Here is a 27930-nt window from a genome sequence, read left to right on the forward strand (position 1 = left end):
CCTGCACATTTATGCCGCTGCTGTATGTTATATGGTGTGTCAACAATCATATTTATGTTGTACCTACTTCACTATAACTTCCCATCATTATTTCCACAATGTAAAGAAGGTTTTAATCATATTTATTCTGATGTTGCAAGTGCTGTAAGTCTGCAATACTACGCATCACTCTATAACAGTGAAATTATAATAAAATATGAGTAAATTCTTTGATACATTTCTCAAAACAATAAATAATGGTAACAGGCACTTTTGCACAAATAATTGAATTAAAGTTTGGATATACATCTCCATACTGAATATATAAAATGAGTTTTAAGTTGATTTTAAAAGCTAAAAGCATTTGCTCTATTTCTTTCCATCAGCGGGATCCCTAATAGGTGTCAACAGGTGTCAACAGCTTTTTGTTTTCCAGGCTTGCCTAGGTCACCAAGCAGGCCAAAACCTCAAAATGCTTAAATTCATTTAATCATACAAAAAACAAATCCTTTTGTTTTCATGAACTCCTAAAAATATATATATACACACACACACCTCGAGTCTGCAACTTCTGCTTGTATGCAAAGGCCTCCTGAGGACAACTAAAGAAACGAACACCCCGCGGTATCGTACGTTTCGAGTATCTTTATTGACTTCACTTTTTCAGGCTCTTTCCTTGCAGGAAACAGGCACACTTCGTGCTAATATGCATGGTCCAGATCTTACACATCTGACCTTTAAAAGCACAGGTGCAGCACTGACAGAGAATGCACCCAGCTCTGAACAGGGATGAGATTGTCCCTAAGCAGGTCTAAAGAGAATTCCACGTGGGCAAAAGTCCCCAAACACAGCTCTTGTGGCAGACCTATATAAGCCCTGAGTCACCATAAAGCTAACGGAATATTTGGGCTTCCTACTGGGCATGTAAATTTCCAGAGAATCACCACCTTAAACTACATCGCACAGAGACGTCCATACAGAAATACAGCAGTCCATTTGGGGAAGCTAGGGGTTTGTGTTTGGTTGCGTGCAGAACAGTAGATTATTTTAAAGCCACCTTTCTCTTTGATCTTACTTCAGAAGCACTTTCTTCAAAAGCCAGGCTAACTTTGTTTAAAATACAATTAAACTTACTAGGAGAATGCAAGCTACTACAGAAAAATAGTATTTGTGTACTGGTTATGTAAAAATCTAAAAATAAACAAACAAACAAAAAAACTTGTATGCATCTATGACAAAAAGCACATTTTTAAAAATTAATTTCATTACTAACAGCATATTGTCTATAAGACCTCCTAATGAAACATTACTGAATGTGATGGTCATTGTCACCGAGTATTGTACTTTGATTTTCTAATCTTTTACACTTTTACTCCAATTCTATATGCATTGATTAACATAACTTCCTAATAAATTATTATACGCAGAGAATCACATGGTGTTCAACAGGATAACCAGTTTAGCTAAGTTTGAAAGAAAAAGCACTTTGAGGCATTTGAAGAAAAACACTAAAGGCATCCCAACCTGTATGGTAGTTAGGGCCCTGTATATTCTCCATATCTAATTAAACACAATAATAATGTACTACAGTGGTCAGCCTTTGCACATAGCCCTGTTCAGAAATAAAACTTTTACTAAAATAAAAATTGTATTTCTATACCTGACGATTACAAAAATGACCTTGGAAGAACAAACAAAATGCACACCAATGCTGCAATGCCTGACTGGGTCTGCAGAGTACCTGAAAGCACATTTTTGAGATGTGTGAAATACCTTTCAGATATTGGTCTAGATCCTGTGAATTCTGCATGTCCACAGCTGCAGATTTTTTTTTTTCCCCAAGTACCATGGAATCTATTATCGTTTTGCTGTAAAATTCAGTATTTTATGGTTGCTAGGCACCTGACATTTAGTGCTTTGTCCTCTTGCCCTTTTACCTGCATACACCTTTTCTTCCCTTCAGTTTTCTTTCCAATTAGCAACTCATTTGATTACAGTAAATATTCCGTGTGCAGACAGTGGGTACAGACACCAAGGGGTCAAGCACCAGAAGATGAATTCCAGCTTCCAGTCAAAGATTGAGAACATGATGATTAACAGAGAAGGAGAGACTAGCAGCCAGGGTAAACAGCATCACAGGTGATTCCCCCTCAGACCACAAGCAAAGCAAAACAATTTCTGAATTGGCCCATGTGGGTAATACTGTGGAAGCTGAGACAGTGGGGAAAGGTTGCCCAGAAAGCACAGCCAAAAACTCCTCAGAAATAATTACTATTGAGTAAAATCAATTAACATCTAAGCAATGAGTCCGAACTGTATGTATGTATATGAAAAAAATAAATAAATCTCCCAGTGATACAACAGATTAATATTGACGTGGGATTTATTAGCATTTACTACAGAGAGTGTAAGGCTCTATTATAAAGAATATACTCAAGAGACAAAAGATATGGTTGCATATTCATACTTAAATGAGGTCATTCCTGATCTTTTCAGGTATTTACTGTGCAACTGTAGCATTACATGAACAATGACTGTTCGTTTCAAATGTAAATTTTCCCAGGTTTCCATTGATGGTATCAGGAAGAGAAAAGTATTTATAAAACAGTTCTGCAGCCTCCAGTGTTTCAAAGCTCTACTATCTTACCCAAAATTATAGAGGATATATGTGAACTCTGTAGCCTGGAACTGTTTACCTGGCTGGGTTATATGGCATTTAATCAGGGTCACCAACACCCAGAGACTCTCGAGGAAAATAATTGTGTAAGGGAAGCAATGCTTCTAAGTTTACTTCCACAAATTTTCTTTTAATACAAACATGCTTAAGAAAAAAAAATAAATATATAAAAAAAAATATATATATATATTTTATTTTTATATATATATCTCACACAGTTGTACTACACCTATCCTACATTGTACTTATTGTTAGAATGCTAAGACCATGCCAAATTTACCCCCCAATTAAATTATTATCGTTTTACTAAATTAAGTCCCTGGGATGTATCCTTGAGGAACAGCTACCCCGACACATTATGTCCCAGTAACACACAATATTGTAACACTACCACAAAACACTTCTCAGAAGAACTTTAACAGAGCTACTTAAAGCTAGTCATATGATTTAGTGATTTACAGAGCTGAGAATCTCTACACATGGATTATCATGGAAGCACAGCAACCTTTGGACCAGGAGGCAGAGGCCAACTGGCAGACGTCACGGTACGTAACAGTCGAGACACACAGGTAGCCATAAGTTCGACCCAGGAAACTTCAGCGAGCAAACACATGAAAACTCTTAACAAACACTGGGAAAGGAAAGGTCTCTCTGAATCACGATGACCGTGTTACTACACAGGATTTTTCTGCAGTTGAGGAAGCTATGAACTGACAAGTAACCCTGTAAATTATTCTGAAGGAATACTAATCTGTGCCGTTGCTCCTCCCACAGCAATAAAATAGGAAAATAATACGAACACAGTTCACTGTTGCAGAGAAACATGCTCTACTGCATCATTCAGCAGAACTCCACTCTGTTATGATAGTAAGCAATCCCTTTTGCAGCATAGCTGGCTTGCTACAATTTATCTAGAGTTAAAAGAAATGTATGCACACTCTGTTTAAAGATAGAAAACAAAAAGTAGAGAACTTGGTGTCACTGCCTTCTTGCCGAAAACCTAATTCAGGTCTGCTTAGACTTGAACTCATTGCTCCAAGGAGACTGTATTTTAGATCTGATACCTAGCTCACTAATCTAGTACCTCAGGCAAAGCCTAAGCTCACTATTCTGGGTACCATCTTGCTGTTTTATTATCCTTCCTTAAGATAAGCTTCTTTCTTTCAACCGTTCCAATATTTCTCTGCTTAGGTATCCCAAGTTTATCTATTCCCTAAGGAATAAAGATTGTTCTTCCTCTCATCTATGCTATATTTTCTGCTTCTTAGTACTGCAGAGGGCAAACAAGCTTATGAATAGTTTTATTTTCCTCATATATTCCTAATTTATATTCATTTTCAAATATTTAAGATATGACATAGAAGCATGAAGAGACACAATCCCTGCATTAAAGAGCTTACAGTCTCACACTTCTCTGAGAGATAGGTAAACAAACATCAATATACTCACTTTATAAATATGAATAAAAAGATGGCAAATGATTTAACTAAGGCCACAGAATAAATATGTATCGGACTGATAAGCAGAAACACGATCGAGTGATGGGATCTCTGGCCTATACCCAATTCCCTTTACCAACTATGTATCTTGCAACAGCGTGGACCAGCACTAGAGTTACTCCAAGTAGTCCCAGTTAAGCTGAAAGGCACCACTTTGACACTCTAAACAAGCATTTTAAAACAAACCACAAAAATCCCTTCTCATAATCTGTTGCATACTCAGTTTTCACTTTTCCAGTTCACAGAGCACAACCCCAGCCTGCTTTATTTTTCCAGCAGCGCCTCCTCAGCTGGCGATTAGAGAAGAATTCTAAAAGATGGCAACTATCAGTAGCCCCCTTTTATGGCCTGCTTGAGTAAGGCTCAGGAAGAAGAAATCTGGCTAGCAGAACTGGCATCTGGCATTAAACAACAACAACTACAAGGTATTACTATGTTTGGATCTCATTCTCATCTGACACGTGCTCTTAAAGCAGTGGCCTGAACCTGTGTGTTCCTCCAGCACAGAACAAGCCATACCTCTCTACTTCGCTACTGGGGAAAGCAGGGAAGGGGCTAGGATGGGAAAGACAAAGAAAGCCTTATCTATCAAGGTTTAACTGCAAATAAAGAAGTTACTTAAAGCTTATTAGCAGTAAAGGAAATAAGTACTCTGAAACTGCTTTTCTTAACCCAGGTTTACTCCCCTTTACCAAGGAAAGAAGCGCTATCCTTCCATCCTTGAGCATCTTGATCTTGCTGCAATATGCTTACCGTTTATTCAAACCTAAGACATTACCACAGCTATTAATAATTTAAAAGCATAAATTAATTTTTATATTGTTTCAACTGAAGATCAGAAAATGGTTTTAACATGTAAACTTTCCACCGGCTATTAGACAATTCAGTAGGTCTCGAAGTCACCAAGAGTTATTACGGTGTTTCCAGAAACTTGCTTTTTGTAGGTTATTAGTTCTGACATCTGCCTAGATAAGCTTTCAAGTTAAGCAATCAGAATTCTGCATTAAAACTGAAGAACAACTCTCCCCCCTCTCCCAATAAACCAATATATTTCACCTCAGCAGCAGTGATGTAGGTCGTCATTTCTAACAACGAGCTTGCAGGAAAATACTCAGGAAGAGCAAGTACGTTAACATTCATCTCACTAATTTTTCACTCCATTTTTTCCAGCCGTGGAGTTCACCCTCTGCAGGAAGAGCTCACAAACTTTGATAGAGGTCAAACTCATCTGCATAGTGACTAGTATCACCACATCACTCTAAGGAAGAGGGATTTTAAGGTAACTTTGTTTCCTTTCACCCGCTGCTTGCCCTCTTGAGAAGAGGCCTGTTGCAGGTTTTGTGTTATAAAAATTCTTCTCTCCTTTGGGCGGATTCGCAGCAACTCTGACAAAATATCCATCCGCATAAATAACTCCTATGGAGAGACCTTCTGAGATTTTAACAACCAACATATCTAATTCCCCTAAATAAAGCTTTAGAGCATGAACAGTAACTACTCCTGACAGTAAATATGTTGATTGCATTATTACAGTACAACTAAAACAAAATTCCCCCTCCAACTATGTGAAATATTCGCTTAAAACTTAAAGGCAAGGCCTCCGATGCCTGACTGAAACATGCACTACAATTCTTATCTGTGGGGGAGGGGGGGGAATAATTTAACGAACAAATCACAAAAATGCCATCCACGTATTTGTTTTCTGTCCTGCCAACGGCTGCAGGATTTGTGACAAAATTAAGCGCGACAGATTTTTCAGGTGAAGTCTGCAGTGCTGCAATGAAAGTCTGTAGCTGTGCAAGATGAAAGCCTTCACTGTAGTGTTTTTCAAGGATGGACAGAACCTGTGGGGTCATGGGGTCCACTTCTCTGCCAGTCCTGGCTCGTTACCTCCAACACAGGTATTAGCGCCCTGACCAGGCTGGTTCTGAATGACGCATGGTGTGGGTTTCCCCCCAGCTCTGCTTGTCATACCAGTCAGAAGCTGGATGGGTATATCTGAGGGGTTTGTGCTGCTATCTGCTCTCAATTTTCTCCCTCAGTTTCATCTCAGCTTACACATTAACGTAGCTCCTTATCTTAGTTAAAATTATCTCCCTTTTAGGTATTTAGGCCTTTCAAAAATCTTTGTAAAATACCATATCCCCTTTTCACCCAAAATGTTCAGTTAGCCATGCAAAACGTATTTATTTCTCAATTATTATTATTATTTTTTTTAATGAACTAGTCCTTCCAGCCTCCTAAATATTTTCTTGCTCTTCTCTAAGCTTCTGCCAAGTTGCCACACCTGTTGCAAAGGTACTGGAAGTAAACCAGTCCTTAAAATACAGTCACACAATCTCATACAAAACACAATCTCCCACTTTTTCAGTGCCTCAGCAGATGCACCCTAAACTCTTTTTTTTTTTTTCTTGTTTGTGATGTTTTTTGTTTGTTTGTTTTGATTTTGTTTCCTTTTACAAAGACTATGTATCATACTGCAAATTGGGGCCTGTTCTTCCTGTCAGAAGCATGCACAACCCCTTTTCATATGAAAGGGAGCTGGGTGCACACAACTGACAGGATTATCAGGCCCATGGTATCACTCCTATCCCTTTTTCAGCAGTACTGCTTTCCAGGTTATTCCCACGCAGTGAATACCTGTTTTGGATTACTGTCCCTCAAATGTATTAGCTTGCGTTTGGCTAACTAAATCTCATTTGTATTTTCCAACAATGTGTCTAATTTCTGTAGATAAATGTTTTTTTTTTCTGCCCTGACTTTTGTTGAACTCTTCCCACTTTATCATCTGCTAATGTCACTAGTGTACTATTCACTTTCACATCGAGTTCATTGATACAGACACTAAATATGCCTAAAATGGCTAAACTTGTATCACTGCATGCATATGCGAGCACTCATGTTACTCTTTTAGCACCTAAAACTGCTGTGACTCACCAAACATATTCTCCATACTTTGTTCTATTTTTGTTTATGGTCGTTCACTCCATTTTTCACTCAGATGAGACTCCACATACATAAATAATTTGTTAATGAGAGATTTAGAGGTGTATTTGTATTTTAGTAAAACATGTAAAATACTATTACAGCTACAACTTTCCCTTCATCCACTAGGGCCTCAAACCAGTCCTGTACTCCACCATACTCACTGATCTATGTGCAGATGTTGTTGCAGTATCAGATCCTAATTTTAAACACTGAGCAAATATAATGAAAAAAAAAAAAAAAAAAAAAGCCTGTTTTTAAAGTAATTTTGCTTGGAAAATTCCAGACTTTTTATTGCTGCTTTCCTAATATTTCTGCCATTATTTTACGAGCACCAGCAATTAGAATCCCATAAATTTATCTAGTTTTTCAGGTCATACTTTTTGTTTTTGCTTTTTTTTTTTTTAAGAAAAAAAAAAATCAGTATTATTACTCAGTTTCTTAGTGCCATCTCGAACATCAGATTACTTAAATATCTTTGTAACTTTCGAATGCCCCCTCTATTTGTTGTCAATAACAATTTCACACAGTCCTGATTTTTAACTGCTCACACTGTTTTATCCTACCATGTATGCAATTTCAGGAAGTTCAGCATAATGGCTTGTCTTTACAGTAACTTTATGCCCCTTTCCATTTATAAACTGACCTATTTTCTCTCCGCTTGACTTCCCCTTACCTCCCCAATATTTACAACAGCAAATTCTTATTCACCTTTAACTAGTATTAACTCATTTCTGCCACCCTGACCAAATGCTTTGCAGAACTGAGACCCAAACTTATTTTACCTGGCACTTAGCCCTTTCCCATAATTTCTCTTACAGCAGACAAATACTTTTTAAAAGCAAGCTGTTTTTTAATTCAGCTATTCATACTTCATTTGCACAAGGTCTCGCTTCCAAAGAATAGATGAAGACCCACAACAGAAATAAATGTATCGCTTACGCTCACATGAAAAGCAGCAGAACCTTATACTAAGACGCGAGGTCACATCAGCCCAATTCTTTGTAGGACTGTAACCTAATCAACCATTAACATAAAAAAAAACAAGTTGTATTTCATGTTAACTTTATTTTCACCTACTGCATGTTTACCAACTAACAAAAATGTAAAAGTCTGCCCGCATTACCAATATTTACATTTATTATTCCGTATTAAAATATTTTCATTAACATTATAAAATAATCTTTAGAGATGCATTTAGAAAATGCTTTACTAATTCACCTCAATTGAGATGAAACATCTAATTTGCACTACATCCAAGGGAATTACACTCTGTGATGCTGTAGAGCCTTACAGAACTACATTAACAAGTACAGTCTATCAATGGTTATCGGCACTGTGGCTTTTGACTGCTCACTAAGAACCACAGTGCATAAATTACTTCACCTGTCAGACAGCTCAAAGCAATGCAGGCACAAAGTTTGAATGGTTCAGACTTTCCCCATTACAAATAACTTTTTCCAGTGAGAGCGAAGAGGGAGCACTGCAAGGGAAAAGGGGTGGATGGGATGGTCTATCATAACCTACCAGAATTACATCAGAAGTTTAAACAATTCACATCTTTAACGGGCTATCATTCCCAAAGACATCCAACAAAAATCCACAAGTCAAAATGAAGGAGTTATTTAAACAAAACAGAAGACACACCTCACAACTGCCTAGAAAAAAGTTAATCTGATGATTGTTTTGCAAAACGTTCACTATAATTAAGCCAACAGGACTACTAACGCCACACAAAATAAATTCAACTTTCTAAATTATTTAAACAGTAATTTTAAGTCAAAATGACAGCATTATTAGAGATAACACAGCAAAACGAGCAAGGGGTTCCTGTAGCTTGAGATCTTATCTCAGCCAACATGGTATGCCAGATGTTTCATAGAAAGAAGCAACTTTCATCACAGACCATCACAGATCCAAATCAGCAAATGTATTCATGTAGGTGCACACCACCAAATCCCTCTGAATTCATGAGGATCCTATCTGCCAGGCAGATCACTGCGTCACTTTATAGGGCACAACATACAATTTGATAAAAATGTATATTAAAGTTAACAGGCCTCAATTTGTTTGGCTTTGTTTGCGAAGTCATTACAATAGTGGGGCCAAGACTCCAGTCATACTTGAGACTAAAAAGGAACATTTTTTTTCCATGGGGAATTGCTGAGCAGCTCATGAAAACCTAGCCCTATAAGAAACCTCAGGTTATGTTCTTCACCACTGATAACATAAAACAGTTTTTACAAATTTAGCATGAGAGTACTTTTCTTTCCATATAACCAAATTCCCCCCAAACCCTTCAATGTTAAAGCTAAATGATCATGAATCTAGAGATGTATGTGTATATACAGTCATATTACTGCACATGTAGGGTGGTGAACTCAGCTGGAAAACACTTCACTTCAAACTTAGATTATGTTAGAAGCAACAGCGAGTAAAGCAGTAATTCAAAAAACAAAAACAAACCACCCCCCAAACAACCACCTTGACAGTTTATTTCAGAATGGCCTACGTAAATGATAGAGATTATGATAAATCAAACATTTTAAAAGATTCTTCGTCTTAACTGTTTATCAACTTTTCTTTCCCTAAATTGCAAATAAATAACAAAAAAAACACTTTCAATTATTTGTATCTAATCATTCAGACACATTTTCAGCAACTGTATATAAAATAATGTCAGTATCAGCATGGTAAAAATAAAAATAACATTTTTGGATGTTTGATTCTAAATTATAAAGTAGTATCTTGTTAAAAATTAATAGCCATTAGAAGGCTAAATTAACATTAATTACCTTAACTGTCATGGCATATAAATGCTTCCAAAATACATATGAAAACACAAATGACATACCGCCTTACGTCACAGTGCAATAAGTTAGGCTTTCAAGCCCTTCTAAAATACAGAAATTAAAAAAAAAAAAAAAAATCATTTTGCAAAATAAATGTGAAATCTAATCAGGTAATAGACTACATGGTCCACCAGAAGAAGTCAAAAAGCAAAAACTATTTTCTGTGATCCAACAAATGTTTAGCAACACGACCAGAATACTATGCATTAGAGAGAGAAAATAAACAGCAAAGGACATCCTGAAGTGAGCTTCCCACTTCATTCCTAGGCCTACTAGCAATCATAAACTTTGCTAAAGCTATTAACTATGGCAATTTCTTTCCTTAGTCTGGATCTTAAAGCAATCATATGTCATCACCAAAAAAAGAAAAATTCAGTAACTACAGATATCTGACTAAGGTTTTCCAGACATCATTGTAACTCAATAACAGCTCTACTGTGCTCTGAACTCTACAGCTTCAAGCTGGAAGTCAATCTAGGACAACCAATAGAAAGTGCACCTGTACAATTACTGCATTTCCTAATTCAGAAGGCCAAACTAGAGACAGATAAAGCTTCTGTGTACTCAGATCACCAAAACAGAAGTCCAAAAGCCCATACATCTTTTGTACACATTGCACATCTATCTTAGCATTAACTGCAATGAAAAAATATCATCTATACAGTTCAGAAACATAACATTACATTCCTTAACCCATGTGCATTAAACTTGATTCTAAATTAAATATAATCATCACTATATAGCATCTAGAAACACTATGCATGCAATAGCTGTAAAATCTTTCACATAAAAAAACACTAAGTTAATCAAAATTAATTTCTTTTTAAAAATCATTTAATAACAGAACAGCACCACATACAGTAATTTAAAATATTCAGTGTAAACCTCCATGCAACATTAAAAAAAAAAAATCTGCATCTTAAAAAATAATCTGCATGACTTCAAGGAATATAAACTTATTTTTAAAAACTGCAAAAATCTACTATTTTTCAAGTAACAGGAAAAAAAATATTTATCTTTGTACTCTAAAATAAAACATAATGTATGCTGCTGGTAATTGATAACAGTATAAATTAGACTGCTTTGGATATCTTCCTACAGATGCATTTTCCTTCAATGTCTGACCCCACTGAACAGTAAACAAGTTTACATATAGGAACACATTTCAGTGCTTCAAAAATTAAACTAAGTTTCTGTAACTACAATACCAGGATCTCTTAGTAACTGTCCTTTAGTACCACCGTTCTAAAATAATCAATTAAAATGGCTCTGACATGGATTGTTTATATACTTAGGATCCCCTGAAAGTTTAAGGCTTGCATCTGTAAAATACAAATAAAATAACTGCAGAACATAATTACCTTTAAGTGATCACTGCAGCAGACAAATAGGGAATTAGAAGTCCTTTCTGGTTTATTTTGTAGCTTTTTTTTTTTTTTTTTTTTAAGAGTAGGGGTATTTTTATTATTGCACACACCGACAACCCAATATAATCCCACACTCAAAAATACTACTGCAACAGCTTGATAGCACTCACCGCAAGTAATACTGTTTTAAAGCGAAGGCAGCGTTAGAACAACTTCTGGGAAAGTTAAACTCCTCTACAATTTCTCCCCACTGATTCTTCTCAGATACCTGTCAAAAACAACACACAGGGGCCGAGATACACAACGTACACACAAACACCTCGTCGACAGCAAACATCGCAAAAAAAAAAAAAAAACAAAGAAAAAAAAAAAAACCTACGAGCTGCCACGAAGCAAATAGATAAATATATGGAGAAAATAATAATAATAATAAACAGGAACGTATATGGGATTTGGGACTGCATTTGTTACTGACAGCCGCTAATATTCCCCCTTCGGGAACAATCCCGCTCCTCGCCGACATCTTCCCGGCTGGCTGTGTTTTGCCTTCTTTCGGGGGGCACGGCCGGGAGGGCCCGCAGCGTTTTGGGGTTTGTTTGTTGTTGTTTTTACTGCCTGGACAATAACCAATCGGGAGTCCCTCTGTCGCCCCCTTTTAAATCCTACCGCGGTCCGTTAAAAACCCAAAGAAGTTTAAAATAAAGGCAGGCGAGCCGGGGAGGGGGCGCCCCCTGGGCTGCGGGGTGCGGGGGCGCGGGGGAGCCCTCCCGATGGGTCCCCCCGCGGCAGCTCCCCAGCCACAGAGAGGCCTTTCTTTTGAGGCCTACATTTCTGTCCCTAGCCTTGAAGCCTAAAGATGGCTATTTGATTACACACCGTCTTGGGTGCCCCTTTTGTTATTTTTCCCCGGGAAGGGCTCGGAGGGCAGCGCCTGGCCCCCCCCCGGCCGCGAGGCTCGTTCCCTAGCCCATGCTCCGTGCCGATTATCGATGTTAAACATGCCCGCTAATTTTGAGTTGCACTAAAACTGCGCTCAGACTCTCTCTCCTCTCTCCGTCTCTCCCTCTCAGAGGCGCACACACAAGCTGCGACCACAGGCGACACAAACTGCCCCTCACGGCCCCAAACGCCCCGCTCCCCCCTCGCCTTCCCCCGGCGACGGGGGGCAGGGGGCCGGGGCCCGGCCGGGGGCGGGGGGGGGGCCGGCCGGGGGCTCCGCCGTACCCCCGGATCCCCCTCCATCGCTCCGCCGACAAGGCCAAGGCACCAACCTGCCTGCCTGCCTGCTTCCTTCTTCCACCCCCCACCTTCTCTAACCGGCTTTAAATAGGACGGTTCCCGGCCACCCCGGCTCCCCCCGCCGCCCCCGGGGGTCAGAGGAGACTTTTGGGAAGAGGTTAGCGGGAGGGAAAGCCAAATTAAAACTTCCACTCACCTTCCCAAATCCGCCTAAAGTGGTGACTCTGGTGTAGAGAGCGTGAAGATCCAGCTCCTTCCCACCCACCACAGGGATCTTCTTAAAAGGAGACCTGCCAAAGGAGATACACACAAAACACCACAACTTGTCAGCTCTGCCCCCTTTTCTCCCCTCGCTGGGGCTGCCGTGTCCTTCAGGGAAGGGGCTGGAAGTTGGATCTGGTCGGTTTAAAAGCCTCCCCCCCTCCCGTTCCATCTCCCCATTTTCCTCACCCTCTGCTGTGGTGAAACTGCCGCAGCTCGTCCAGGAAAGCGAGTCCCTTTCTCCGCTGGTCTGCGTGGTTTTTACCCGTCGAATTTGCCATTTTTGTAATAAAAAAGGTCCTCTTAAAAAAAAAATCCAATTTAAAAAAAAAAACGGCCGACAACAACAACAACAATCCCCGGCTCCTCCTTGTCTTTAAGAGACCCAGGTGCCCGTGCTCGGCCGGGGATCAGCCATGGAGAGGGGCTTGTTTAAAAAAAAGTTTAAAAGGAATAAGGGAGCCCAGAGAGTGTGGTAATTGCGAGTCCTGTCTCCACACAACACACAGGCAAAGAGACAGGGAGGGAGAGGGGCACCTCTCAGTAATTCCTCCTCCCGCTGCTGCTGCCTCTCTCAGCACCACAAACCCAACCGATCCAGCCTGCACATGAGACTCAACATGGTGCTGCTGGATCACACAATGAATTGGGTTACTGTTGTGGTGGGGTGGGGGGGGAGCCGGAGTGAGGTATTGACAGTGTGTGTGTGTTACAGCCGCGGCTCCATGCGATCTCCCTCTCCCTCGCTCGCTCCCTCGCTCGCTCTCTCGCACACACACACTGTACAGCTACGGCGGCGGCGGCGGTGGCGGCGGCAGCAGGATTCACTTCTCTTCTCTCTCAGACAAAAAGATCTGAGGCCGCCGTGCTTCTGCCTGGACGAGAGCGCAACACAGCGGGCCCCGGAGGCCGCTCCCGGTACTGCACGAGGCAGCTCCGAAGGCAAAAGCCAGCGCAGCCCCAGCAAGCAGTTCCTGGCGGGGAACAATAGGCTCCTCTCGCCGCTAAGGGCTCATCTGCAATGTGCCGCAAACTTCACACAAAGCCGGGCGGAAAGAGGCGAGGGAGAGGGAGAAGAGGGGAGGAAAAAAACGGCTACTACCGGTTGTTCCAGGGCTGGGGGCCGGGGAAACGCGCCCTCCGCGCCGGGCTCGCCACGGCGGCCGCTCCCCGCTCGCTGCTCCGGGGGGAGGGCAGCAGAGGTGGGCTCGCAGAGCGGAGCGGGGCCGTGGTGTTTTTTTTTTTTTTTCCTCCTTTTTTTTTTTTTTTTTTTTTTTTTTTTTTAATCGGGCTCACGCCGAGCGCCTCGAGTTCATGAAGGGGGGGGGGGGGGGGTGGAGGGGGGAAGAAGACAGAGAAAAACAACAACGGAAGGGGGCACTGGCGGATTTTGACTTTTGAAAAACTTTGTGGAGTCCCCCGGCCCGAGGTGTTCCCAAGGACAGGAAATCTCCCCGGGCAGCGCGGGGTGGGGGCGGGGAGGCGCTGTGCGGCAAGGGCGGCCGGAGCCCCCCGGTCCGGGCCGAGGGGGCTCCAAACTTCCCCAAAGAGGAGCCTTCCCCCGCAGGGCTGCCCCGGGGAGGTTTGCCAGCAGGGGCCTGAACTGTGCCTCACTCCATAAATAAATATATATATATTTTTTTCCCTCTCAGAGGCGCTCTGCCCTGTAAGGAAAGAGCTTTGGGGCTGCTCTACTCAATCTAAGCCACATATATGTTTCTGTGTATCGCTTAAAGTGTAAAATTATGGAAGGAGAAAGGCCTCGGCCCTCACCCTGGGCTGGCGGTAGCCAAAAGCGGCAGCCCGCTCTCCCCTTTGCATATGGCGCGTGCAGTATTTGTAAATATTTTCCTCATCACGTGTATCCAGCGCCTGGGAGCCCAGGGGAGAACCTGCACTGCAGTCACACCTGCGGAGCAGGTGGGAGCAGAAGGGGCCTGCGCAGCCAGCGGTGCCTGCTGTCCAAAATCCGCTCCCCAGGTGAAGCGGTGGGGTCCAGGCGGGCGTTTGTCCTTCCTTACAAGTAAACAGAGCTCCAGGTGAGCGCCTGTCCCAGTTTAAGGGGCGCTGAAGGAGCGTGGGTCCCTCACAACCAGTACACTGAAATTCAAGGCCAGATTGGGCCTTTAGTTTTCTTTAAGCAGAACTCCTCATTAAAGTCAGTAAGGAGCTCTGTTTTGAAATCAATGGCACATTATGGCACCAAGTGAGCACTTAAGGGAGAACTATAATTCCTTTCTATTCCATGTACTAACTAACTTCAGGAAATAAAACATTTTTTTGAGGATTTTTTGTTTTTCTTTTTGACTTGAATGCTGTTTCAGCTTGAATATAAAAAGACAGAAATAGAGCAAGATGGTTGGTAAGATTTGTCCTTGGGTCACACTTACGGAGGGGGGCAGGGGGGGTAGAAAAGAGATCCCTCGGTTTCAAATCAATAAATATTGAAAATTGCCCTCTCTGTGTGGATGGGCTGGTGGTGCGTCAATTGCAATGCAAGGCGTGCAGTGTCTGTCCCCTGTAGCCTTGGGTGCCCCCCCTGCCCCCCAGGCTTGAAGGAGAGCTGCAGCAAGCCCCTGCCTGTGACACTTCGCGTTCCTGCGATTTCAGCAGCAGGCTCCCAAAGCCGGGATAACGCGAACGGGCGAGGCTTAAAACAAACAAGCGATTGAGGGGGCTAAGCCGCTCGCTCGGGCACACGCAGCTAAACCTTCCTTCGCGGGAGAGGGCGGTGGTTTTTAATCTCGCCTCCAAATTCCTCCCGAGCGGGGGGTCTCCCCTCGGCGAGGGGCGGGCGGCGGAGGTGAGTGGGTGGCGGAGCAGAGCGGAGCGGAGCGGGGCGGACAGGCGAGGCGAGGCGAGGTGAGGTGGGTCTCCGTGCTCGGCAATTGCGCACGGTCCCTTACGTAACCGCCAGCTGGGGATTCCCTGGAGGGGGTCACTTTATTCAACCATTACACGGACCCCGGCCGCCGCCGCCCCGCCGCGCCCGGGGCCGCCGCCGGCCGAGGCCGAGGCTGAGGCTGGGGCTGGGGCTGGGGCTGCGGCGGCGGCGGCTCCGGCTGCGGGCAGCGCGGCGGCGGCGGCGGCGGCTCCTCACAAAATGGCGGCGCCCATGGAAGCGGCGGCAGCCCCATTTTGTGCCCGGCAGAGCCTGTCAACAAAACGCCGACTTGGCCGAGGCTGAGGGAACAGAAGGCGGCGGCTTCGCTCGCGTTACGGCGTGGAGGGAGGAGAGCGGAGGATTTTCACCGCCCTCCCGCCGCCGAGAGGAGACTTTTCTACCAAGTGTGCGCGGGGGGGGGGGGGGCGGGCGGGGAGGGAGGAGAGGGGGGACGCCAGCAGCCAGCGAGTCAGCGGCTGCCTCAGCCCGGAGCTGCGGCGCGGGGGAGGGGAGGGGAAGGGAGGGGTAGAGAAGGGAAGGGAAGGGAAAAGGAGGCAGGCGGCGGCCTCGGCGCTGCCCGCAGCGGCTCCGGGGCTCAGCTCGCCCCCGTCCGAGGGCTCCGGGGGCTGCGGGAGCACGGCCCGGCCCGGCCCGGCGGGGGCTGCCCGGGCGGGAGGCGCTGTTGGCGGCGCAGCCCGGGCGGAGGGGACCGTGCCCGTGGGATTCTGGCGAACCTGTACTGAATGACAGGACGATCTGGCTCCTCGTGTAGCTAACTAGGTCACTGTCAGCACTTAATTACTGTTTGTTTCATTTTAGTGCGTGCCTTATGCATAAACCGGCTATTAGGCTGATGCTTCAAGTAACACTATCCAGCACCAAGGTACAAAATGTCTGTATTGGGCTCTGATCTTGTGATGCCAGCTCGGTAATAATTGCTGTTTTACATTAACCATGTCTGCCTTTCCGTAGCTTGCTTCTTTAGCCTGTACCTGGAATAGATGGAGATCCCATACGATATGGCTGCAATTTGTATTATACCACCTGTTTGGCTGTTTTTGTGATGATGGGGGCTCCCCTCTCCTTTGAGGTAGAGGAAGGGTTTATGAATTATGGCTCTTTTTTTTTTTTTTTTTTCCCCTTATTTACCTGATTTAATACTGCATGTGTTTTAATTATACCTAAATAAAAGCATTAACCTATTTTATTGTTGAAGTGATAACTATTAATGTGCTAATATTACATTAGTATTTTAAAATTAGAAATATAGCTTGTTGCATATTAAAGGCTCAAGGATGAAATGTAGGTTAAAAGAATTTTAAAAAATCCTGCTGCTTTTTTTTTTAAATCAATTTATTGATCTCTGTATAGTACCTGTCAATGCATTTTGAATTCATTTAATTGTAAAATAAAATCTGTATTATTATAAACTGTTTATGAAAGTTAATATATACAATGGATTTTGGTGTGTAAATATTACGTGTGGAATCAGCGTAGTTGCAGACAGTACAGATCCAGTAATTGAATTGTCACTGTTCAGTAGTGGTGGTGTCTTTTTTTGGGGGGAGGTGGGGGGAGGAAATGTCTTTTTTTTTTTTTTTTTTTTTTTTTTTTTTTTTTTTAAGTACAACTGTGTCAACAATTGTTGTATTCTAGTATCTGTATCCCATGTTGCAGTTTCAAGCTTTTTTTTTTTTTTTTTTTTTTTCTTTCCCCGAATCTTTAATATTAAATTCTGTGCCTATTACCTGTCTGCCCAACTGTTACTATCCAGAGCAGGCCACAATTGTTCTTGTCAGTTGCCCACTAACTGCATTTGCTTTCTGGTGGGTGAAATATTCTTGCTCATTTCCATTTTCATTTCTGTTGTGCTGCTGTTGAATTGTGGCAACATTACATTTTGATTAGAGTAACTAGTATCACTAGCTGAATGCTACTTACATTAAATAGTAAACTGTAAATCCTTAGAAACAGAAGTTAGTGTATTTTGTTTGTGTGTGTGCACTGGTGCATGTGTGTATATATATATATGTTTATTTTGGAAAATGCATCCTATTAAATGGACGAGAGGAGAGAGTAAATCCCCTCAAGACTGCAGACAGTCATGTATAATGAAGGTGCAGTCTGAAAATAAACACAAGAATTACTGGATGAACACCTGGTAGAGGAGAAAGGGTCAGAAAACCAGTGGTAAATTTTAGTGACATTCATCTCAACAAATGTAAAAGGGCTGAATTTAACCATGTATGTTAGATGTCACTGTTTGCTCAGCTTTCTGTGACAAATGCATCTTTTAACAAGGGGCATTTACTCAGACAGGTATTAGTCCCACCTCTTCTTACCAAATAATATTCTAAAATTATTTATTTCATTTGGGTATGCAAGCCGGTATAAAGATGCTCCTACTTTGTATAGATCATAAGTGGCTAGTACAGTAATGGTACTGTATTAAGTCATAAATTAAAGATCTTTAATACATGAAATTAATGCTAAATATTACAGCAAAGACAGGAAAGTGAATGTACAATATTACAGGATACTTCTGCACACTTGTACAAAATTTCCACTGCAGTTAGTGGAATTTAGCTACTCTTGCAGGTTTGTTTTAGATAATTTTAAAAAAATAATAATAAATAATGATTTTACATTGAAAAAAACAACTTTTTAAGTTCATTCTTTGAATGATACTTCCCTCATAAGTCTATGATTGTGTTATATGCCTTCCTCATCTTATTTTTCAGTTACTACTACTCAGGAAATAAAACAGCTGGAAAAATGGACTTCATAAATACTGTTGTAAATAATCAAGTAAATTGATTCAATACTTCCTTAAATATTATATGTACCTATTGTAATTTCCCAGTATCTACTGTACTTCACAAAGGTCCTGCTGTTGGAGTCAGTGAATTTTATGCTGATCTAAGGCCCAAATTAAAAACACTTCATAGTTGAGAATTCTTCAGTTGTGCAATGTAGTATGAAACATGAAGCAGGAAAACCCTAAATGCAACTGAAGGAGAAGTAAAAATAAATACGTGAACGCACTCCCACTTGCTTTCAAAACTGCAGTGCTTTTGAAATCATAATTCTTTTGTAGGCCCTGACTTATGTGTTCTGAACACTTGGGCTTGGCAATACTTCAACAGTAAGTGTAGAAAGTTTAGCTAATTCATACCCTTTTCTTACACTTATCAGGCCAAAAATATGTGCTGCATTTCTCAAGTTATCATACCTATAATGCAGATTAGGGCCTGAGTGGTGGAAAATATTCGGAGGTTCTGAGAAACATTGGTCTGCAATGCAGAAGTCACGAATGTCCTGACAGGCAAATTTTTGCATGCTTTTTAAAAACAACAACAAAAAAGGTATTTGCACTTAGTAAATGACCTATTTCCAGCGTTACCTTGTGATTACCTGTATGTTTGTGTGATCTGGTGGATGGCACACTTCCCCTGCCACCATAGCTGTACTTGTTTCCTGAAATAGCACTAGTGTGATTCATGTTTCTGGTTGCATGTGTGAAAGTTTGATTGAGATGCAAAACTGAGAGAGTTCTTTTGAATGTTAAAAAGGAACTGTGCTCTGAAATACGGAAACTATCAGGTTAAATTTGGCTCAAACTTTAAGGGCTTTTGTAGAGCAAGAATGATGGTATCACACATTGGTGGAGGAGGTCTAGTTAACGTAAAGCAAAAACAAGCCTAATAACTTCATAATGTTTTTTTAAAGTCTAAGTGATGAAATGCTACTAGCGTGAGAGTTCTCAGTGTTACAGATCTCCCAGCAATATTTGCTCATCACACAGCACCGTCTCATCTTTGTATTTTGACCAATTCAAATGGCAGTAAATGATAGCTAAAAATATGGGGAAATTTCTCCAAGTAAGCAGTTGCCTTAGTTAACTTTTATATAGACATAAATGAAAAGGGAAGTAGTTTGAGCAACTGTAAATATGTGAACAGACAATACATGTGACAATGTGTGCATGTCATTATAATACATGCTGCAAAACCTTACTGAGAACTTGAGTAGTCAATGAAAGAAATACCAATTAAACAACACTTTAAATAAATAACCTATTGGAATTGTCAAATACTTAAAAGCCATGAAAAAAAAATGAATACCCACAGATGCACTTCTGAAGGAGAAAATGTGCTGTTTAGCTATGGTTCTCAGTCTGTCTGTTGGTGATCTGCTTGTTATAGACTTGCTTTTACAGACTCCTGATAGGTGAGCAGCATTGCATTGACTGTTGTGTTGCTCAGACACAAGGAAGTATTGCTACGTTCAGCTTTAAAAAAAAATCTCAAACAATGCATTGGTCAAATGCTGATGGGACACCTGACTTGAAAATTGCACTTAAAACGTTGGACTACAGCCATTTAACTACAGTAGTGTCTAACATAACTGGAAAAAAAAAAAAAAAAAAAAAAGCTAGTGAGAAACAGTTTTTGAGGTTGTTTACATATAATGAGCTATCAAATGTAGTCAAGTATCGGTTCCTGTCACTTGCAGTAATATGATAGTATTCAAAGCTCTTAGGGGAATCTATGACTGTTGTTCTCCACATCTTACAAAAAATGTTAATTATGCTGAGCTGCTACTATTTCTGAATTTTGAACCCTAACATAAGATCTGTCTCACCTAGAATCTTGTTGCAAATGAAGGATAACCAAAGACAGTTAGCAAAAAGTAAAAGTTGTAGAGTGTATATTTATCATCCTATATGTTCCACCGATTTGTAATGTTGTGGTTTCCAGAGATACCAAGAGCAATTAATGTGCAGAGCTGGGAGAGTCAGGTTCTGAGCTGAGATGTCCTTAACGTTCTACTCAGGGATAAGTGAGCATACTCCCCAAAACTTTCTAACCCTTACCAAGAGTCAAAGTGTAGTTTTCAGATATTAGGGTAGATATCAGATAACAGTGTCAAAATATGTTACATGAGCTAATCTGCTTAGTCTTGTCCTTATCTAGCTTGTCGGCAGGGTTGAGAAACTGCACACTGAGGAAGGGTCTCTTCCCTCTCTGAGACTCCCTCGCATGTGTCACAGAACAATACAGAAGCTGGAAGAAATTTGTCAGTCCTGTTGAAGAAGGAAAAAGGGTAATCATAGAAACTGTGTGCTCAAGTAAGGGAGTGAGGAAAAAAATGATAGTTTTAGGCGGGTGCAAACACCACTCTGGCATTCTCTCAACATTGTGAGGCGACTTCTACTTCAGATACATTTCCTTAGATGTAGTTATTGCAGCGTTTGTTTCTGTCTTTGGTTGATTCAGGGATACGTAGTACTGCACATGCTTACACTTGATTTGTAATCTGAAGGCTTTCTTTATAGTTTTAAGTATTCGATTTCAGTTTCTAGAACACAAAGGTCCAGTGACGTAAGCCATGTGCTGCACCAGGGACTGTTTGTGGTGTGTTCCCTAACAGTGTAAACAGCAGTGCTGGGTAAGTTTTTGGTACCCCTCAGTTTACAGTGTGGCTTCTCAGAATGAAACTTCTTCCAGTGTCGCTTCATCCATCATCAAGTTACTCTAGTGTTAGTTTACAAAGTCAAAGTAGATCTATTTATCTTGTAATGCTACAAGTTTAGCTAAATTTAAAAGATGATAACAGTGTAGCAAGTCTGTCTGTAAGTGAAACCGTTAGGATAGTTCTGCTATTGATCTGCTACCTACATTTTAATAAATCTGGGCTCATTTATCACTTTGCATTAGGAAAATTAAATAATGTGGGTCCTAGTTTTTCCTTCAGAGGCTTCCAAGTTATTAGAGCCTCCACTGAGTTCCCTTTGAATTGTGCTTAGCACTTAGGAAAATGGAGCTGTGTCCTTAATCTGGGTGTCTATGCCACGTTTGCAGTACTACACAAAAATTATAGTATGCATTTCATAGTGCAAGTTTCCCAACGTCGTTTAAGTATTGTCCTAAGGAAGCCTGTCCTTTTGCCAAAATATGCTAACAAAGCTTTCAAAGATGTTTTTGTGATAATTTTTGAAGTTTGGGTAACTGCCTGGAGGCAAGTTCATATCAGATCAATTTCTTTATTTCTAGAAGAAAACACAGAGATGCTTGATTTTTTTTTCTTTTTTTTTTCACATGCCAAAGAGTTCTTGACTATCAATGAATATCTGATAGTTTCTATTTGCAAGTGAACATTAAGATTATGCATAATTACACACAAACATTAACATATAAACTTATAAAAAGGGTGAAGAAATGCAGTGCTCATTGCTTAAGAGTTTTTCACGTGTGATATCATTTGTGTGTATTATGATAGCCTGTAATGGTATGATCGTACTTCTTACCGTAGGGTCCTTCTGTTTGAGATTAATTTTAAAAAGGGGGGTACAGCTCTGTATCTGCACTGCATTTAAATGTTTATCTGAGTAGAGATTTTTAGCTTTTCCTTACAGGCTTTTCTGGAGTAATCGGTAGGAGACTGAATGCTTCATGTATACTGAGTTACCAAAATTTGGAGGTAGTAGCATCACCATCACTGTAACGTTGAGAAAGTTAAGATGCAGAGGAATTCAGTACAAGAATGGCTGCTAATTTGGGCTGTTCTTTATTTAATCAAAGTACAGTTTTAAGAATATAATTTACAGGTTTATTTATGAGTGAAGACAGTTCAGCAGTAGAAGTGCTAGCCATAACTTCTAAGCCAGCTTTAATTCATCTGTAGGCTACACTATGAGTTTGTTTGTGCATTCTGCCTGCATTATGAGGTCTTTTCTTTTCTAGTGGAAGACTGTTGTGGTGCTCGGAAGCTGCAGTAAAGAAAGCCATGCAGGTATTGTAGATGCTGCCAGGTATTTCAGAGCTTAGTTTCCAGAAGCTCAAATTTGGAACTCAAAAAATGAGGAACGCTTCATGAGAGGCCACCTTCTCAACACAAGACACTCAGTGCTCGGCGTAAATCCCCGATAAAGACAGAAATAGAATTTGGGTATGACCACCAGGAGCAATTTGCTTTACCCTCCCAACATTACCGAGCTCTCCCCTCCCCCCCGAGGCCTGTTCCCTACTCTGTGCCATGGGTAGGTGCCCATCCTTCCTGGCCTGGGTGCCAGAAGAGGGAGCACCGAGCACGGTGGAGCCCCAGCCTTCATTGCACTCCCCACTGCTGCCTCAGGTGGGAGTAACTTTGCAAGGTCCAGTCTGCAGCACTGCAGATTCCACAGGAGTTTCAGCAAGCCTAGCATCTGCTAGCTTCTGTGTTTTTTTTTTTGTGTGTTTTTTTTTTTTTCTTTCTTTCTTTCTTTCTTTCTTTCTTTTTTCCTGTGCATGTGCAGCTTGAGATTCAAAAGCTTTTTGCTTTATCATAATATTCAATCGGAAAACTACCCAAAAGGCATATCCCTGATTCAAAGTCTATTCCTCCACAAAATTTCAAATTCTTTCTTCAAAGTAAAGAAATCATAGACCTTTTCAAGTACATTACGAGGGCTTTTTCTGTACTTGAGTAGAAATGGGAAGTTTTTTTTTTTCCCCCAGTTTCATTCTTATACTTACCTGGCTCCTTCTTGTTGAAAGTCCCATTTGAACACACCAGCTTGAGGCAGACACCTGACCTGGAAAACTTCATCCCAAGTAGTTTTAAGCTCAGAAAAGCTGTTTCTACAGTTCTTCCTAAAAAGGTGTCTTGGAAGCTGAAGCCCTATTGACATTTAATCCTGCAAACATACCCTAGTAGCCATTTGGCACCGTTTGCATTTATAATCCATATATACAATATGCAGAGTGATTGCGAAATATCTGTACGCTGGGCTCAAACACAAGGAGACATCTATCCTGTGATGTCCTCGGATCATTCCAAGATTATGCTAATTACTCAATAACACTGCCAAGTACAGCGTCAGTATATGAAAGGAGGGTAGCAAGTCCTGATGTGTAATCCCAGGAGTAAAGATGTTCCTCACAAAGGTGATTTTAGTGGTGACTTCCTCAAACAGGCTTAGGACTATGAGTAACGGAAGCAGTTGTGTAGCCCTGGGTATATTCACTGGACCTTCGGTAGTGTCTGAACTGTGTCTCTTTGTCATGCAGAGCTGTGATCACCACATTCTGTGCTACCTGTCACTGTGGTTACAGCATCTCAGTCCAGACTGTCTGGAACAGTTTGATCAACTAACTGGATGTCCTGGGAATATTCTCAAGGGACTACCCTAGTTTGTTATTGTCTGGTGGTTTCATTGCTAACAAAAGCTTAGCCTAGTAAGTACTATCTGATACTTTTTTTTAATTGTATTTATTTTTTTCTTTCATTATTAAAAAAATTGCCTGGTGGATGGCTAGGGACTATAATATTAAGAGCATTTTGTCCTCATTGTGGTGCTACTGATTTCAGTTTGGTGTGAAAGTGATCGAAGAGCTTTATGCAGCGGTTTGCTTTATTGAAGCAGTCCTTGTCCTGTCCCCATCCCATCCCAGCAAAATGTCTGGGATGTGTCTTGCAGCAATATAATTAGAACACAGAGGGCTGCTCCATGCTCACATGCCTCTCACATGAGGAAAGGAGAAAAAAAAAAAACAACAAACACAAAACACCATGGTTGAGGGAGAGGGAAGGCTTTCTAGTTTTGTTCATATGGTTTATGTTTATAAGCACAGTTCCTGAAGATTTGAGATTTTTATGGCTTAAAGTTAATAACATTATTCTAGTAAAAAGTCTTTGCTAATATTCCACAACGTATTCATAAATTATCCTGAATCAAAAGTCTGCTTTGTTATGCAGTTGTGGTCCCAGGGAAGATACAGAAGCAAAGACTTTTTTTGTGTGCTTTTTTTGTTTGTTTGTTTTGTTTTGGTTTTTTTTTTTTTTGGTTGTTTTTGTTAGTTTGTTTGTTTGTTAGTTTGTTTTGTTTTTCTTTGTTTCTACTAATTTCAGTGGCAAGTTACAGCTCCTCGGTATAGAAGCCAGTGAAGCTGACTTCTTCTGCATCCCTGCAAGTGGTTCATTGCCAGCTGAAGAGAAACAGACAGTATTCAAACAAATCCGTTTCAGCACCTTCAGTATTCTTTAACATGTTTTCATGGAAAGTGAGGGGATGTGATGTTTGCAACAGATCTTCCCCTGCCCTGGTAGATGACAAAACTCCACTACAAATGATATGCTGTGCAATCATTGTGGCCTTCTAAAAAGCTGTCTGGAAGACCATAGCTCTCCAGGTTAGAATGTCTCCATTTCTGTTCAAGTGTCTTGAAAATGGGCTGTCCTGTCTGATGAAGAAGTTTTTCAAAGTTGCCCTTTCATCATGTGTAACAGCAGAGCACTGCCCACTGGAAGTTAGGACAATTTTTTAAAACCAGGAAAAGCAAAGCCACCAATCACAAAACGTATTTTGGGTTAATTTGTTATTACCTTAGTAAAACATGCTTATCTTCAATAAGGGTAGCAATAAATGATACAAATTCAAAAAAAACACTGCTTTATAGTTGCAAATGCAGCTATTAGAAGTTTAGCAGTTGAAAAGGTGGTAGTAAGTGGGCAGGTGCATGTGCCTGGGTGTGGCAGAAAAGAGTACTGCCGGCCAGCTATCTGGGGTGGCACATTTTGAGTGTAAACTATCAAATGTAGCACTGTGCCAGCCGTACTGAGTGTGCCATTCTTTGGGCTGCTGCCCTCCACGTATCAGTAAGAGAACAGGAGCAGCTCCTGTAGCTTTTTCCAGGACCTGAGCTCAAACTCAATGAAGAGGTCTGTGTCTACACTTAAGTCTGTCAGAACTGGGCTCTGGCACCGGAGTGCAGCAGTGCTCAGAAAATGTTGGATCATCTCTCAGAACAGAAGTCCTGGTATTGTGTGCAATGTTTTATGGATGATAAAAGTATCAGGACTTAACTGCTGCTAAATAGTTCCCTTTATCATGCTTTGTTCATGTCAAAGTTAATTGGACAAAGCTGCTGCCAATTCACTGCTCAAAAATAGTATAGAAACTTACAAAGAAACTCACCACTTGAGTTTATATTCTGCAGCAGTGTTGCCAATTAATTTTTGATAAGGGTTTGCTATTTTAAAATACTTCATATGTACTTTGAGCTCTAAAAAAGGATTTCTCAGCATTTTCTTTTCGTGGAAATGGAAGAAAAGATAAGATAGTTATTACAAAAATACATATAATCTTTTGTCTGAATGTGTGTTACACACACTTACACATGGTCTTTGGTCCCTGAATTTGGCCATCCAAAGCATTTTCCTGTTCTGTGATGCATTACTTGCAGAAGAAATAAGAGAGTATGCAGAAGAGATGGGAAAATTTCAAGCAGCTGATACGTGTGTTCTTCCTGTGCACATCAGTCACTTCCTAAAGTACACTGCGATTTCAGTATAGCTTAGCAGTGGTTTGCACATTGTTACATGGTTTTAAAATCATCTTATCCATTGCTCTGGTTATTTATCTTACAGACATGAACAATAAAGTTTTGTTGTTTGAATTTCTGCCTGCCTAATTGCAATGAAAGGAGAAGTATGAGCTATGCAAACAGATTTTATTGAAGTATAAAGACCGAGCCAGCAATTTACACAACCTGCAGAAATGACATGTCATTACCACAAACTAGCTACCACAGGAAGTAGCTCTTGAATTGTGTGCCAGATTATGTATTAAGACTCTGCTTACCCCAATCCATAAAATTAATTGGGAGCAAAATATTCTATGCACTTAGAGTCCCTTCAGCCTTTAGGTTGTGGAAGAAAAATGTAACAGACAACTACTAACTCTTGCATTAGACAAGTTTTGAGGTAAAAGCTTCTCAGATTTCCTCAAAATATGGAATATAATATAATTTAGCTGGCAGTTGTTTCATGGAGTCACCTTTGAGTCATGAGTATGTGCGCACGCAGTATCCAAATCTCTTGACCAGTGTGGGTTTTGGGGTGCAATCTGCTTTTAGGAACAACTGCAATTTGGGGCAAATCCCTGATGCTGATAAATAATTTGCATAATGGCATCACTACTATAATAGAGTAGTTGATTTGCCAAGTTAGCTGCTCATTAATTGGTACATAGTTTCTGAAGAGCAATAACAGCTTGATTCAGCACCAGAGCAACTTTTTATAGTTACACACTAAATACTCAAACTCATTTATTCAGACACAAAGTTGTGGCACCACTACTAATTGTCAGTTAACAGCGAGTTATTCAACAATTATTTTAATACAACTTAAATGGGTGCTGCTTCTGAAAAAGAGGATATAATTCACCTTCATCCTCTTCTTCCTTTTTCTTGGCACTAGCATCTGCGCAGCCATATTGCAACCTAGATAAAGATTAATTCAGCTGAAAATTTACAGGACAAAAAAAGTTACCTTTTAAATGTACCTAAGGAGATTCAGTCTGTGAAGAGCAGTGTCAGTTCAAGAACAGGTAGAAATAGGCAGCTTGGGGAAGGCAGGGTTCCTTCTTCCTCTGTTCCGTCTTCAAAGTGTCCATTATCCACCCCACTCAGATAAGAACAGCAGGACAAAGCATGCCCCTCTTGTTCACGCTGATTAGGAGGTTGAAGAAGCCTGAAATCGAGGCAATTAGGTGCTGCTACTACTTCCTTGTTGCTGTTTAAAGAGAGGTGTTGGTGAGTCTTCTGATAAATATTTCCTCTAGTTCCCTTAGCCCAGGTTCCACAGGCATTTTGAAAGGAGTGCACCTGGCAGAATAGTCAACCGTGCTTTTATTTCTTTGTCAGGGCAGGTGGGGTACAACTGTCATCTTGTGGTATTTACAAGAAAACAGAAATAGAAAGCTAACTTTCATTTTACATGCAGCATGTCCTTGTGGGATGGACAGACAATACAGAAATTAGTTGAAAAAAAAAAAAAAACATTTTGCTGATAAATGCCCTATTATATTTTCTTTCTGTTGCCTACTTTCAGCCTGTGTGCCACGGAACACTGCACTTCATCCAAAGATCTAACGTTTGTAGTCTGCAGTCCTTGGAGTTGGAGGGAAGTGGAACCTAAATATCCATGGAGCACCGTGTTTGATGGATTTTTTAAAGACTGAGTTTTGGAAATAAGATTATCTCCTTCAGCTCTTCATTCATGAAGAACTGTAAGATAGAACCTTTTGGACAATAACACATCTATATTTAAATTTTCTATGCATATATATATATATATTTTTTTTTTTCTATATTTTTGTGGGCATAATTTTTAAGTTGTATACATATATGAAATAAATTCCATG

General features: G+C 40.8%; 1 protein-coding gene and 1 long non-coding RNA gene across 5 annotated transcripts in view; one reads left to right on the top strand and one right to left on the bottom strand.

The window, feature by feature from the left end:
- Positions 1 to 14116, bottom strand: part of ARID2 (AT-rich interaction domain 2) — a 103548-nt gene extending 89432 nt beyond the window's left edge. Inside the window, exons 1-3 of one of the 2 annotated variants that reach the window (XM_082781236.1) lie at positions 13049 to 14116; positions 12795 to 12888; positions 11530 to 11627 (exon numbers count right to left, since the gene is read on the bottom strand). In XM_082781236.1, the coding sequence (XP_082637362.1) occupies positions 11530 to 11627; positions 12795 to 12888; positions 13049 to 13140 (284 nt within the window). In that variant the 5' untranslated portion in view covers positions 13141 to 14116. Of the gene's footprint in view, positions 1 to 11529; positions 11628 to 11834; positions 12034 to 12794; positions 12889 to 13048 lie in introns of those variants that run through there. The other variant, XM_082781237.1, reaches the window with a different exon arrangement.
- A 1721-nt stretch (positions 14117 to 15837) lies between these two features.
- LOC309880108 lies at positions 15838 to 27873 on the top strand. Of its 3 annotated transcripts, XR_014317894.1 has the most exons (6): positions 15838 to 16147; positions 16563 to 16626; positions 16716 to 16833; positions 23795 to 23962; positions 24636 to 24916; positions 27618 to 27873. It is a non-coding gene; the product is annotated as an uncharacterized lncRNA (long non-coding RNA). The 3 variants fall into 3 exon arrangements; XR_014317895.1 differs by lacking the exon at positions 15838 to 16147 and having other exon boundaries at positions 16311 to 16626; XR_014317896.1 differs by lacking the exons at positions 15838 to 16147; positions 23795 to 23962 and having other exon boundaries at positions 16311 to 16626.
- The last annotated feature ends 57 nt before the right edge of the window (positions 27874 to 27930 follow it).

This window comes from Aythya marila (genome assembly GCF_965140915.1).
Source record: "Aythya marila genome assembly, chromosome: 1".
NCBI classification, from domain to species: Eukaryota; Metazoa; Chordata; class Aves; order Anseriformes; family Anatidae; genus Aythya; species Aythya marila.